We start from the raw sequence: 14699 nt of genomic DNA, 5'->3' as shown, positions 1-14699 counted from the left end.
CAATGATCATGCAAGTTCCATGTCTCCACACGACTGGGTGTATTTTACAGGCAGATGGCTAGGAATGGATATTATTGTATATTCTGGACAAGGAAATTGTAAAAATACCAGTTTACCTTGTGAAAATACCAATGTATGCTGGACTAAGATGTTTTAAAATACCCATATATTTATACTGTATATCTATGGTTAGGATCACGTACTGTACACCCTTGGCAGAGGTTATTGTTCTTCCTCACAATGAGGTATTTATTTACAAAATGATACACATAGTGGTATCTGGATCTTAGATGACTGAACATTATGCTGTTTTAATGTTAATGTTATTCTAACCTGTGTTCAGTGTCCCAAAAAGAGAATGAATGTAAAAAACACAAGCTGTTTATTTTAATCATACTATTGTGTATAGCAAGATTCCAGTAATTGATTGTAACATCTAATGTATAGGTAAAAACAAACATTATTCTAGCAAAATTACAGCAAAGAAGTCAGTCCTAACGTACACAACAATTTACACCAATCACTTGTCTTTTGAGTGATTTTCCTAACCAAAACACACTTGGAGGATGTGGACGATTTTTTTTTTACAGTTTTACATTTCATTGTAAAAATAAAACTTTTTTTTTCCCACGGAGAGCATGTAATTTCCTGTACTTTGTTTCGAAACTTTTTCTCCAGCACTGAACTAGCCTTTCAATAGCTTAGAAGCTGTCAATCATCCGCAGAGACAGTGACAGCAAAAGCAGATTAACAAATCTTTTATCCATTATTTCATTATCCACTCTACCATCTTGTTAGGTCTATAATCATAAGCTTCTCTGAGCCATTTAGAACAGCCCTAACAAAGAACCTTAGCTCAATGCCAAGTCAGATCATTAACCTACACACCTGCCCATTATTCAATACCAAACTTTGACATACGGTATGGTAGCATATGTTTATTTCCTTCATGTATGTTGCAGTACAGAAAACAGAATACAAGATTTGGTTGCACAGGGTATGGTCAGTATTATTCTTGTTCTGTACATAAGAGCACAGACAATCAAACAATGCAACTCCTCAAATAATATTACATCCACATTGAGGTGACTGACAAAAACTGATATTAATAATATTGAGGAGCAGGTTTGAAGGTGATAGAACAGCAGTTTCTTGTATTCATGGTGCATGGATTTAGTCTATTCTCTGAGAAAAGACATACAGTACATGTTACAAATGCCTACTGTATAAATTAGATTTTTCAAATGTTATTAATTTAAAAGAACATTCTGACACTAGAAAAGATTCCAAATATAGTATTTTAGATCAACAAAAACATCTCAATATATTTCGAATAGAAGATATTTGAGGAGAAGAAAAGGGATCATATGACTGGTATTCAGTTATCAATTGGAATAGCGATAAGAGACCAATGATGCCATACCTACCTTAGGTCTAAGACAAGGTACCGTACTAAAATAGATATCTCTTTTATCTATCAAGGACCAAACACCTTTGAATGATTTATTGCTATTGTAAAAGTCTGACGAAATGTTTTGACATTTTAAAGAGGAGTGTTTCATCCCAGACCATCTTCATCACTGATGTAACATCCTTCATCACTGATGTAACATCCTTCAGGGTGTGATAAACAAAACCAATAAACATGTCTCTGTTTTACCTCTAAACAGCCCACTATTCAAACTACACAATGGCAAAAATGTCCAGTTCAGATGCAAACAAGCATTATTATTTAACAACTTCTAAAGAACCAAAACAATTTTACAATGTTGTTATGACTGTTGCAACTATGTTCAATTAATTATTTAATAACTTAGTGATGTTTTAATATGAATATGCGTTTGTCTTGTGCAGCATCATCGTAGGTAAGGCCTCAGTGTGGACATTTTATTCAAGCATAATTCTTTTTTGCATGAGGAGAGAATGCATAGCGGTGCACATTCCTGTATATTCACACACACATAAAAAACGAAAAATCACAAATCAACATAAAAAAAGTCAAATTACTCAAACAACTAAATGTTAAATGTCCTAAATGAAAAAAACACTCAATGTTAAGGAGTGTCTTCCCTTAATGTGTTGACTTCATACTTACAACACCCACAGGACTAAGTGATCAATTTAACCTCAAGCACAATTTACAACTCCAATTAGGGAGCCCTGCACAAAAATAAATGCAAATTTTCATTTCGACTGATCATTTGAAGTGACAGATTTCAGAAGGCTTTCCCCTCCAGCAGCAGGCCCATGACGGAGCGTCCTCCCCAGCTTCACTTGAGGAGGTTCTGCAGCATGGCCGTGGCGTAGGTGGGCCGGGCCTGCTTGCTCTCGATGGCATTCCTCAGGTACTGGATCCCATCGCAGCGTTCCCAGATCTCCTCAAACTGCCGTGGGAGGATCTCCGCTCCTCTCTTCCTGGTCAGGCCGGTCTCCTCCAGACTCAGCTCACACATCTCCATGTCATCTTTCCCTGAGGAGAGAGGAGCAGCGCTTCAGTCTGGGGTTCAACGTACTGGAGTGAGGAGACATGCCGTTCCATCAGGCGGGCAGGCGTGCGTGCGCACACACACACACACACACACACACACACACACTAACTACTAAAATAGATAGCTTGTCAACCCTATTATATCAACTACACAAACATTTCTGAGCTCACATCTCTAATAGCACAAGCAAAACCCAGCTTGGAGGACAATGCCACATACTCAAGGTCAGGTGAAGAACAGAAGCGACCGCTATGACGGACCTCCTGACCTACGTAGCTTGTGTTGAGAGCTCATTTCCACAGTACGGAGAAGGTGAAGACGTCGGCTCTGATGCTCACCTGCCACCAGCACGACGGGCTGCTTGTCAGGGTGGAGCTCCATCTGACGGGCGATCCAGGGGCCGTCGAAGTGGGCGTACCACCAGCCCTTCTTCTTGTTCTGGGGGTCTTTGTACTGGTCGGCTGGCCGGATGAAGGGGATGCGGAAGTAGCGCTGATGGCGGTTCATGGCTATTTCCTGTTGCTGGTCCGTCATGGGCGGTGCGGGGTTCTGTTCGGCTGTGTCAGGATTCATTCACATTTCATGTTTCAACTCAGAGAGGTTAGGTTTACTTTGATGTTAATGTCATTCATCTTTTGTGCATGATATCATCGTTTCTTTCTTGTTTAGATCTGCATGAGATTGACTGCTTTGCTGAATAGTCAGTGTCGTTTGCAAAGTACTTTCAAAAATGGCATTACTAGTCTTTTTTGCAAACATTTTTTGCAAATGAGTGTTTGCATGTCATAATCTGGAATCACAACAAGATAGGCAACAAATAACATTTCAACAACTTGAGACATCAAAGCAACTGCAAAAGAACCTCGCACTATAAAGAAAAAACCAAAGTAAGCAGTTTCATGGGCTGGTAGAGGCTTACTTGCCAAGACCTGCTTCCATTAGCAAAGCAACTGAACAAAAGACTAAATGGGACCCACATGCTTATACAGCGTCCAACTCAGATCAAAAGAAGCAAAGAAAAGAAAATGACTGGAAAGAGAAATAGAAACCCTCCACTGTCCTCACCATACACTGTTGTTTGTTCTCGGGATAAAAAAGTATGGAAATTAAGGTCTACAAAGAGAAAAGGGGGTAGCTTTCAAGTCACTAAATAAATCATATCCTGTTTTAAACTGTCTTCCCAACCTCCCAGGTCCTGTGTCTTAGTGAGAGGAATACACCATGCTTGGTTAGGCAGCCAGCCACAGCTATGCAACTGCCAACACCATGCCTGACCAGGCGTGGTTGGCAGCCAATCCTGACACTAATTGGTACAAATAAATTTGACGCAGGCAGGCGCAAGGCCTACATCAGCATCTTATTACATTTCAGGGAGTGGCGAATGGGTATTTCTACATACAAGTCATTAATCTGAGTCAGGTGGCTGAGCGGTTAGGGAATCGGACTAGCAATCTGAAGGTTGCCAGTTCAATTCCTGGCCGTGCAAATGACGTTGTGTCCTTGGGCAAGGACACCCTACTTGCTTCGGGGGAATGTCCCTGTACTTACTGTAAGTCGCTCTGGATAAGAGCGTAAATGTAAATCTGTCTCAAGAGAGACAAACAGTCTGGGTTTACCTGTGACTCGTCTGTTTGTGAGGAAAAAGCCTTGCATATGATCACTGGGGCGACTTCAAACAAGAGCTATTAATGCAAATGTATGAACGTGCCTTTGAGCGTGGTTGGCTGGTAGAACCCGAGATGAAAAGGAGGCCTTTAAGAGAGAGGAGCTCAGGGAATGTTATGGTTTAGACTCATAACTGTGCTGGGAAACAGTGTATGTGTACTGTAGACTGTACTAGTCCAGTCCTGACCTACAGTTTGAAATACAACCACATAAATAAAATGATGAAAAGAGGAGAATCCATCTGATCCATCTGGTAGAGCCACCTGGTCAAGAAGTTGCAGGTTCAAATTCTCCCCTCCCGTATGTCGCTTTGTAAACAGTGCTTGAAGTGGGCCGGTACTCACTGGTACGCAGTACCGGCACTTCTACATTTTACCCTTAAGCGTACCGGCACTTTGTCTTGTGTACTGCTACTTCTCGCATATAGCCGGCCCGGTACTCTACCACTGACAGAGAAAGTGGCAGTGTCAGAGAGATTGGTAATGACCCTAATGTTACATAAACTACTCTACCCAGAAGGCAAATAGCACTACGTGACTTACCTCAGATCTTGACAAATCACGTAAAGACAAGCAATCGGCCCACCCTATCAGAAGTTTGCTTCTCCACGGATGCTACTTCAAAAAACCTGTCCGATGCCTGCGTAAGTGTGTAATATTTTTCACTGCTGAAAACCTAGAAACTAAAAAAGTGTGTCACGTTTCGGAGTTTGTAAGTCGTTATGTAAGCTTGTGTAGCAGAGAGTCAAACCATTAACACAACCATTTCTGATCCACTCGGTAAGACACAGCACTGATGACATCAGGACAACCGATTGCATTATATGACGCCTCATACAATGCCACGATGTTTCTGGATAAGCCTCAAAGGGCTGACACAAGACCTGGCGTCTCCTTCTCCCAGGGGGAGCAGAAAAGCCAGCCAAATGGCCCAACTTTCTCAACCTCTCTCTACTCCAGAAAGCTCTGGAATATAAAGGATTTATCCAAAACAGACATTTAATGGATTTACAAACATCTCTCAAAGACAAAACTGTTTGTGGACACTAGAAGGATTATTCGAATTTGTGTGTGACAATGTATGCTTTCCCTTTAATGCTGTGTTGATGTAATTTGATGTTTTAATGTAACTTCCTTTCCTGTTATGATACATTTGTCAATCTTGGTATCAAAATGATTTAAATCTACTAACCAACCCATTTATCCATGTGGTATTGTTATATTTTGAAGTATAAGCAATACATGGACATTTGAAATAGCTGAACTCAAAAGTTACCAACCACTTCACACCTATACGCCAATCTCAGGATGACGCCGAGGTGGGTATAACTGACCAATCAAAGACTTCACCTTCAAAAGGATAACCCCCTTTCGCAAGGATTATAAAACCCTGACGCATAAGCAAACCTTGCTTTTTTGTGAGGATTTATCGGAAGTGTTCGCGACACCTCTGACTTATCCTTCTCAATCAGCAATTCACTGGACCACCAGGAACTTTGAGAAAAGATTCCTTTGCTCTAACCGTTTGACAACGACAAACGGAATTTTGATTCTTCTTCTTCAAACTGACAAGAGTATCTGCGATATTGCTACATTTCTTACTTGTGACATTGGCATGTTATGATTTAATTGGTCTGTTTGATTTAGTTTACAAATGATTTAACCAAACTTTCGTTAGGATTAGTTACAATAGACTGTCCACCATTGCTCTAAAGAATCTCTCTCTCTCCCTTGCCCCTCCCCACGCGCTCTTAACTTACCATCTTGTATTCCGCTCTCATTATAGTTAAGGACCTACTGTACTGTTCAACTCAAAGACTAACCCATAACTTCTCTGGTATTTGTTCATTATAATTACATTTCCTTAAATAAATCATTGTATATAACACTCACGTTGTCCCTCACGTTATCTGATCTGCTCTACTTTCATGGAATTCACCACTTGTGATTAGGAAGCTGTTCTTGTGGAACTCACCGTAGTCAGTGATGGACTTGGGGGCCCGCTGATCTGACTCTCCGTTCTGTTTCTTGTTCTTGGACTTCCAGGCGTGGTAGACCTTCAGTCTGCGGTGAAACTCCTCCCTGCATGCGGCCAGCAGCTCGATGTCTACAGGAACAACAGGCTCCTCAGTACACGCATATCCTACATGGCGGTGCCCTCCTGCCTGCCGCCATTTGTTCATCAGTATCAGAAATGACAGTCTCCTCGTAAACAAATGAAGTATGCAGTACTCAATTAACTGATACTTGGGGTTAAAAAGGATAAAGCGAATGGTAAATAATGCATACGCCATAGAGAAAAGGGCACATTTGCTTTGCGATTGGAAAGATCACCTTAAAAGCCTTCTGAGGCCTACTTCCACAAGAAATAAATGCAATTAGACTGAGCAGCCAGATGTCCACTTTACACACAAGTGCATAAACACACTCGCTGACAATGTCTATCAGTGAGGCCATTCTACAGACTGCTCGCTGATTGACAGCTGGTCCATTCAGTTGTTTATACGCCACCCCCAGAATGAAAAGGTTTTTCAAAAGTCCCTCATGTTTGTGATGAAACAGCATGACAGGGAAACCACCCCTCACCATCCTCAGTGATAGTTATAATTTCCGTTGTGGCACCAGGCGGTATTGAGATTTGGCGCAGCAGCTGTGAGTTCTGCCCTAACAGTCGCTCTGTGCTTCTCTGCTGTCATCCACAGCTAGCCCCTTCCAGCTGCAGTCCCACCACCTACCACCCACCCTGAGTCCCAGAACATTGGGTGGGGGGGTTAGGGAGGGGATACACATCTGACACTGCCAGGGAAAAGAGTGGAGAGTTGGGTCGAAACCGGTGCTAACTTGCTTGTTCCAGAGAGGCCATGTTACAGAAAACTCGAGCAGACGTTGAATTATTCAAAGTGGAGCTGGGTGGAATGGAGAGCAGGGAGGGGAGGGATGAATCGACACAGAGGTGCTCGCTGCGTGGCTGCCGTGGGCCTGGTTCAGAGGACCTGTTCTGGGGGGTGGGGGTGGATGTGGTGGGAGTGGGAGGGTGAGTCGATGGGCCCTCGTGCTGAGCTGTGCCGCGTGAGAGCTGCTACCTTGGGCCTGATGATAGGCGTGCCCTGGGGGGGCGCTATGGATCAATGTGGTCCCGTGCTGAGCGGTGGCCTGAGTTCTGACAACAAGGCCGAGGGCCCTAGCGTGGACCTCTGCGGGGTGATGGCGGGTGGCGCTGAATCGAAGCAGCGCCACGCTGACTTTTGCTCCTCGGTCAGGGAGGAAGCGAGGCGGCACGCTTACCGCAGGAAGTGTTGATGACGTCACGCAGCTCGGCGTACTTCCACTTGCTGAGGTCGTACTTCTTGACGCCTGCGGCGGCCTTTGTAGCCTGCACCTGCGCCCCCCTACGGCCCGGCATGGAGCAGAGGATGGAGGAAAAAGTGTCAGTCAGGAAACAGAAGCACCAGACAGGCCTTCTAGATAAACAGACAGTGACAGAATCACGGGGGTATGGGGATATGTGAGGCAGGTTAGAGACGGGAAGACAGCAGAGAGAGAAGACGTTATCAACTTTGACTAAACATGGATGAAACAGGCAACCACCAGATAGGCCTGATGGGATTCCCCCTAAGAGAACCTACTACTTTAACACCGGGTATATTTGTCAGCAGCTACAGTCTGGTTTGGATAGAACTCGGCTGTTTTAGAAAAGAGGGGGAGGCTGTCCTTCTAGTCCTTGGTAACGGTACACTCAGACTATTCCTACCAAAAAAACCTTTCTTCATTCTCGTCATGTTGTGTACAGTATTGCCAGAGCTGATGTCAGCCCCATTTCCAAACCCCCTGTTGTGCACCTACGTTGCTCGGATTTTTCTCCCCAATTAACAGGAGGCAACACCAGGTCTGGGTGGGTTGCCCAGGTTCCAGGAACAGGGCCAAGCTCTGGGCAGCCAGGGAAAGAGATCAAGAGAGACAGAGAGGGACGGGCCTCTCTGTGTATCTGGGGCTAATCCAATAGGTGCTTGTTAAAATCCCTGTGGGAGAGCTGCCAGAGTTTGTGACAGCAATATTATACAGTCATAGGTTTGTGTGTGCACGTGAGAGTGATCATGTGATCGTAAGCATACGTGTACGGCATTGTATTTGTGTGTGGCCGCACGTGTGTTTATGTATGTGTGTGTTTGTGTTATTATACTGCATGTGTGCGATACCTGTGGCAGCTTGAGAGACTCTTGGGGGATTGCTGGTCCCATCAGCCCCTCAGAGCTCCCCTAGGGTCAGCAGAGTAAATGGGATGGAGTCTGAGGAGCGACTTTACTGCTAATGGCGTGTGCCAACACTGGGATTAAAGGATAAAGGGCGTGAATGTCACCTGGCACCCGCTGCACTGAGACGAGAGGAGTGCTGACCTGAGCTACGGCCTCTTCTGACAGTCTGCTAAGTAAGACGTTTCGGTTTTCGCCAAATCGTCGGTATTCAACTCCACGGCGTAGCAAACAATCACCTCTGATCTGTTTAAGCGTTCTTTTGATTGGCCGATTTGGTCCAGTTGATTATTGATTTCCAGGTGAATCATTCATTACCTGGTGCCTGTTCCCCTGTGCCCCAGCTAGACCAGCTGACATCTCCACTGTTCTCCTCCCTACACATGCCCCGCATCACAATCACCCGGAAACAACAAGAACCAAACACTACAGTCTATATTTCAAATGTCAATAAGAACGGCATGAGGTAGAACAACAGCAATATCGAGGTGTGGAGTCCAGGTGTGGGTCTGTTAGCACTGGAGATCCTCTGTAACAGCAGTTGATTGGGCTTTCTCTCTGTGACATACCTCCACGGTACGCAATGCTTGCACACAACCACCGTATCAACCCAGAGGAACCACCCCCGAGCCATGTCAATATCAAAACCCAGCTCTGGTGAGCTCTCTAATCTAGCCTCAGTTTGCGACAGTGGACTTTTAACGGTGACACCATTAGCAACCTGTTTGACAGTCATGTGACAGCTGTGAGCTTGAAGCTGCTTATCCGTGTCCCTGGATGGGAAGTCAGTCAAGTCACCCCAGTAGGGAGCATCCTGGGTGAAGCTTCCTGCTCCAGGTGTCCATCAGAGCTTTCCAGAAGACCCAGATACCCAGTCATGGTAAACAGGTCTAAGTAGTACAATACACTTCCTGACATCTGGAGTCTTATCACAATGGGTAGCTGCCTAATGATATCATTAGAGACGGGGGTTTCTAAGAATAGAGTCAGTTCTATTGTACATCCCTGTGGAGTGGGATTGTTAATGTAGGAGGGGAATTTTGCGGAGAGAGAGAGAGAAAAAGACGAATGAAGATACAAAGGAGAGGAGAAAGAATGATTCACATTTTTCTTCCATTTTGATTTGGCACACAATCTTGGTGTGCAACCAATTATCAGACAGGCTAATCTTAACGCTTGTCTGCTTCATGCCGCAGGAACACACAACACCGGATGATCGACTTATGACGTTGTCAGTCAAGGAAATAATTAGTATATTGTATTTGGTATTTTTTGCATTGCTGGTGAAATCCAGAATCTAGGTTGGTGAGAGATTGGAGGTTGACATTAAGACAGGCAGAAGGGTCTGTGTGTGATTACTGGGTGGTGTTAGGTCATTTTGGCTGGGAGTGGAAGGAGGAGAAGGAGGCTAAGGCTAGTGTTGTCTTACATGGCTCTGATCGTGGTTGGAGAGAGACCTGAGAAATACCCATCACTGGGAGAAAACAACAAAAGTGAGATCACACACACACACACACGGTTTCGAGTTACTGTGAAAGACAGTAAATCCCTTTGTTCAACTATTGCTCCAGAGAAGATATTTACACTTCTGTGTGTACACGTCCTGCAGGTGTGTGTATATGGGTGTCTATGTGGGTACAGTATGTTTATGTGTGTGTGTGTGTGTGCGCTGGTAGGTATGTGTGTGCGTGTAGATAAGTGTGTGTGCAGGTAGGTATGTGTGTGTAGGTAGGTATGTGTGTGTAGGTACTGTGTGTGTGTGTAGGTAAGTGTGCGGGTAGTATGTGTGTTTGTAGGTAAATGTGTGTGTGCAGGTAGGTATGTGTGTCTGTGTGTGTAAGTGTGCAGGTAGGTATGTGTGTGTGTGTCTAAGTGTGCAGGAAGGTAGGTATGTGTGTGTAGGTAAGTGTGCAGGTAGGTATGTGTGTGTGTGTGTAGGTAAGTGTGCAGGTAGGTATGTGTGTGTGTGTGTGTGTAAGTGTGCAGGTAGGTAGGTATGTGTGTGTGTAGGTAAGTGTGTGTGTGCTCTGTACATTAGGTGGTGTACCTGCGGAGACTAGGGTCCAGCTGGGCCTCCTCTGTGATGAGTTCAGCCTCACTCTGGGCGATCCTCATGGCCAGCTCCCTGTCTCTCTTCTCCTGCTCTACCATGGTCGACCTCTGGGCCTGCTCCTCTCTCTCCAGAGCCAGCTGAATATCCAGCTCCGCCTGAACACACACACACACACACACAGTGTTATTTAATCTATAGATACAGCCGCAAAGACCAATTCTAGGGCACGTCTCTTTAAACCAAAATCCACCACTCTGGTTTCAGAGATTAGAAGAAAGTCCAGGTCTCGAGGCCACATCGCAAGCAATCTACCCAGAGGAGAGTGCCTGTCCCTTGGCAAGCTGGAGGCAGAGCTGCCCTTTGCTGCCAGGAACATAGGTAATTACAGTCCTTCTGTGTGCTAAGGCCCGATTAGACATATTATCCAGGTTACAGGACTGCTAACAAGGCTGTCGTTTGATTGTGCGCGTCTAGACATACGGGTGTGCAAACACAGTCTCCAGGAACAACAAGGTGATTTCATCACATGGGACAAACTTTGGGAGGGTCAGAGCAACTGAAAGGCTGGTTCGGAAGAGAGGCCAAAACACTGAAGTAAAAGACACAGCAAAAGAGAAGTGAAAAAAAGACGGAAATGGAGTTCCAAATACCACGGGGAACACAACTCTGAGAAAGCTTTCTAAGTGAGTAACCATAAACTGTTGCTAGAGTATAAACTGTACAAAGTGCTTTTTAACAGCTGTCTGGTTCCAAATTGAGCTGGAGGTTCAAGTATACTTCCTCTGATCCACAAAACAAATAACAGGAACCCGTTGTATACCACCCTGCTAAAAGCCCTGGAACCAACGGTATCTGTGAAGGAAACGGACAACCAGCCAGGGATGAGGTGAGAAAGGGGATGAGGAAAGGAGAGGGAGGAAGAGGGGGAGGAGGAGAGGAGGTGAAAGGGAGACGGTGCCGTCTGTCAAACAATACTCTCTCCTCCGGCAGAACTTTAAACAGACACAGGCTTCAGCCCTCAGGATGGAGTGACTAAAGTAGAGGAGAGGAAAAGGGGCAGGGAAAAGTGGAAGAGGGCTCAAGTGGGCGGCGGGCATAAATGAACGAAATACAAACTAAACATGCAGGTACACCGCAACAGCAATGTTTGAGGAGGGAATAAGGAGGCTGGTTAAGTCAACAAGAGGGAAGTGAAGGCTTAAGGATGGGGAGGAGACACCTTGGGGCCAACCCGGGGTTAAAGCTGGTCTGTCGGTGGAAATACAGGACAGATAAGAAGGAAAGCTAGCAACACAGGGCAGATGGGGAATGGAGGAGGAACAGAGGAGAGAAAGAGAGAGAGGTGAAACAAAAAGATTGGAGACCGCGATAGGAAGGAGAAACGTGGCAGGAACCATCCATCAAAAGCAAGGACGTTCCCAGTGGGGAATCTGACCAATGACACGACCCCACAGTTGCCACGGGAGAACCGTGAGCGAAAGCCTTTCAGTTCTGCAGACCAATAATAGAGAGATTTACACACAGACTTGTAGGAACTGATTATGGGGGCCTGCCATAGAAGGAGCACTGAGATATCATAGTTACTGTCCTATCAGTCAATTTCCGAGACACAGATGCCTGGTCTTGGAAATAAAAGACTGGTACTGAATCTTCACTGGTTTATACTTGTGCAAAAGTGGATTAGAAGAGTTGTTGGTCCACACACCTGCAGTATCTTCTCTTCCTCCTCTCCCCTCTTCCTCTCTTCTTCTTCCTGCTTTCTTTTTTGCTCTATTTCTGCTTTCCTGGCAACAGCAAGGACAAAGAGGCTCAGAAGTGAAGGCTCACCAAACACATAAACCGACAATAGAACTTGATGATGCACGAGTCAGCGTGTGAGAGACCTCCCTGGGCCCTGCTGCCTCAGCGCCGTCTTCCCTCCACACTTACAGCCTCCTGTCATCCTCCTCCTGCTTGCGTCTCCGCTCGTCCTCCTCCCTCCTCTTCCTCTCTCTCTCCATCTCCTCCTCGATGTGTTTCAGCCTCTCTCGCTCCTCCTCTTCTTGCTTCTTCTTCTGCATGGAGGAGAGTAGCTGCTCGGAGCGCTTCACCAGACCCTGGTAGTCAGCATCTATCTCCTTCCGGGTCATCACGGTGGTCTGGGGGGGGAGATTCAACAGGTGAGACTGTTAGATCAAGAGGATGAGGTAAAAGTTCTTAGCTTTGAGCACCTTTCTGTGCTGACGACTCCCCCAGCCTCCCGTCCGACACCAGGCCATTTGCATGAATACAAATCATGTTCTGACATGCCCCGTTTAGTAGTAGAATATATGTATTCACTATTCCCTCTACACTTTTAAATTCCACATTTACAATTCACGTTCAGAAAATTCCCAGCCACTGACTACATTTGCTTGTCAATAAGTGTCATCTTCAATATTCCCCATAGCACACTGGGTTTAATATATGCAGATGAAAAGAACTGAACAACACTGCAGGGAGGCTTAGTAAGTTAAATATTTAAATTTCCACGACTCATTATAACACAATTTCCTTTTTTCATCTATAATTTAAAAACAAACACTTCCAGGAAGAAAGAGTCTAGGCTCCGACCTAGCACCAATCTGACCGTTGCCATGACACCCTCCAGATAAAGAATGACACTGATTGACAGCAGCACAATGGAAGGGATGTAGGAAGTGAAAGTTGGGGGGAGAGAGAGAGAACAGGGGGCTGAGGGACAGACAGAAAAGTTCTAATGGTCAAACAGGCATCATGGAGGCAAGGACGGATGAGGGGAAATAAGGAGGGCAGGCACAGGGGGTGAGGATGCTGACAGACTGCAAATGTGCATATTAAAGGGATTGCCGAACTAAAAAGTGGAGGAACGAAAGTAAAAAGTGAGATATGGTCTTCCTCAAATGTAAAACAGGATTGTTATTGCGCACCACTGCCAGTCACATGGGCTGCAAAGGCCTCCAATACTCTAACCTTTCCAAGCACAAACATATCACAGCAGTCCTCAGACTGGTTACCAGACACATAATAGTCAGGGAGTTTAAAATGCACAGCAGTATGAATATATTGTGCTTCATGTCACATCAACGTGAAGTTCTGAGAGGCACCAATAACACAGACCGTTATTGCATTGGGAGAGTTGGGAGTTTAATAACTAGAGTTCAGAACTCTAAGGTTTGGAGTAAAACATAGGAAAGCAGACAAGTCCTTCAGCAGTTTAAAAACCTGCACCTGCACCATAAGCATAGCAGTTCCTTAGCAACTACAAATAACACTACAGCTTACTGCTTCGCAGTAAAATACAAATTTACATACAGCATACTTGTAGTGTTAGCAATGTTTCTGTGTGTACTAGTGTGTAGAGTACCTCATCTCGAATTTCAAGTTTCATATTGGTTTGTGTATTTCCGTGCTCCTGTGTGTGTGTGTGTGTGTGTGTGTGTGTGTGTGTTTTGGGCTGTAGGCCCCACAGTGGTATGTCTTCACCTTGATCTTAGTCATGAGGGTGTCTATGGAGGTGGCCAGCTCCTGGACCTGTTTGGCCATCTCCTGCTTGCCCTCCTTCAGGCCTGCCACCACCTGGGTGAAGCGCTCCATCCGCTGCTTCAGATGACGGACCTTCACCATACCGTCGATGCTGGAGTAGAAGGGAAAGACACGGAGCACGTGAGGACGAATAACAACCAGCTTACGTCGCACAAAACAAACACGGACACACACACACACACAGTCAACAGACCATGATAATGAGACAATCCAAAAACTCATCATCTGGCTGAGTGGCTACAGAGGCATCATATTTCCAAAGACCAAACTACATAAAAAGACATACAGGATTTTTCAAAAGCAATATGGTGACACATCTCCACAGGCTGCCCAGCGAGGAGGAGGGAAGTCACGTCATGGCTGAGCTCTTTAGATTGATTTGAGGCCCTACAAGGACAAGGAGGGAAAAGCCATCTAGACCGATGGGGTGTGAAAGAGTTTGAATTACGGGGAACAAGGGTGTGGTAGAGAAAACAGACCCAAAAAGAGGTGAGAAAACACCAAATGTGTGTGCGAGTGGGAGAGAGAGACACACCGTGGCTTGTGCTTCCTCTTGCAGAGCCACATACGGACAGTCTTCTGAATCTTAATACAGGCAGACGCTCGGTACTTCATCTTGTTCTTTACTGTGGATGAGAGAGAGCGCACCAGGGAGAAGGAAAAAGAGCATGTGACAGATATATGTGTATATATGTATATA

At 45.2% G+C, this 14699-nt stretch overlaps 1 protein-coding gene across 2 annotated transcripts in view; it reads right to left on the bottom strand.

Annotated features, from left to right (window-relative positions):
• Positions 1–923: 923 nt before the first annotated feature.
• Positions 924–14699, bottom strand: part of myo6b (myosin VIb) — a 37454-nt gene continuing 23678 nt past the window's right edge. Inside the window, exons 24-33 of one of the 2 annotated variants that reach the window (XM_084676828.1) lie at positions 14535–14625; positions 13940–14090; positions 12386–12594; positions 12162–12240; positions 10451–10611; positions 9833–9877; positions 7439–7542; positions 6129–6260; positions 2828–3046; positions 924–2470 (exon numbers count right to left, since the gene is read on the bottom strand). In XM_084676828.1, coding sequence (XP_084532954.1) covers positions 2271–2470; positions 2828–3046; positions 6129–6260; positions 7439–7542; positions 9833–9877; positions 10451–10611; positions 12162–12240; positions 12386–12594; positions 13940–14090; positions 14535–14625 — 1391 coding nt within the window. In that variant the 3' untranslated portion in view covers positions 924–2270. The remainder of the gene's footprint in view (positions 2471–2827; positions 3047–6128; positions 6261–7438; positions 7543–9832; positions 9878–10450; positions 10612–12161; positions 12241–12385; positions 12595–13939; positions 14091–14534; positions 14626–14699) is intronic. The other variant, XM_084676835.1, reaches the window with a different exon arrangement.

This window comes from Hypomesus nipponensis, chromosome 3, assembly GCF_054491055.1.
Source record: "Hypomesus nipponensis isolate SF chromosome 3, ASM5449105v1, whole genome shotgun sequence".
In the NCBI taxonomy this organism is placed as follows: domain Eukaryota; kingdom Metazoa; phylum Chordata; class Actinopteri; order Osmeriformes; family Osmeridae; genus Hypomesus; species Hypomesus nipponensis.
This window is presented reverse-complemented; position numbering and strand designations above follow the sequence as displayed.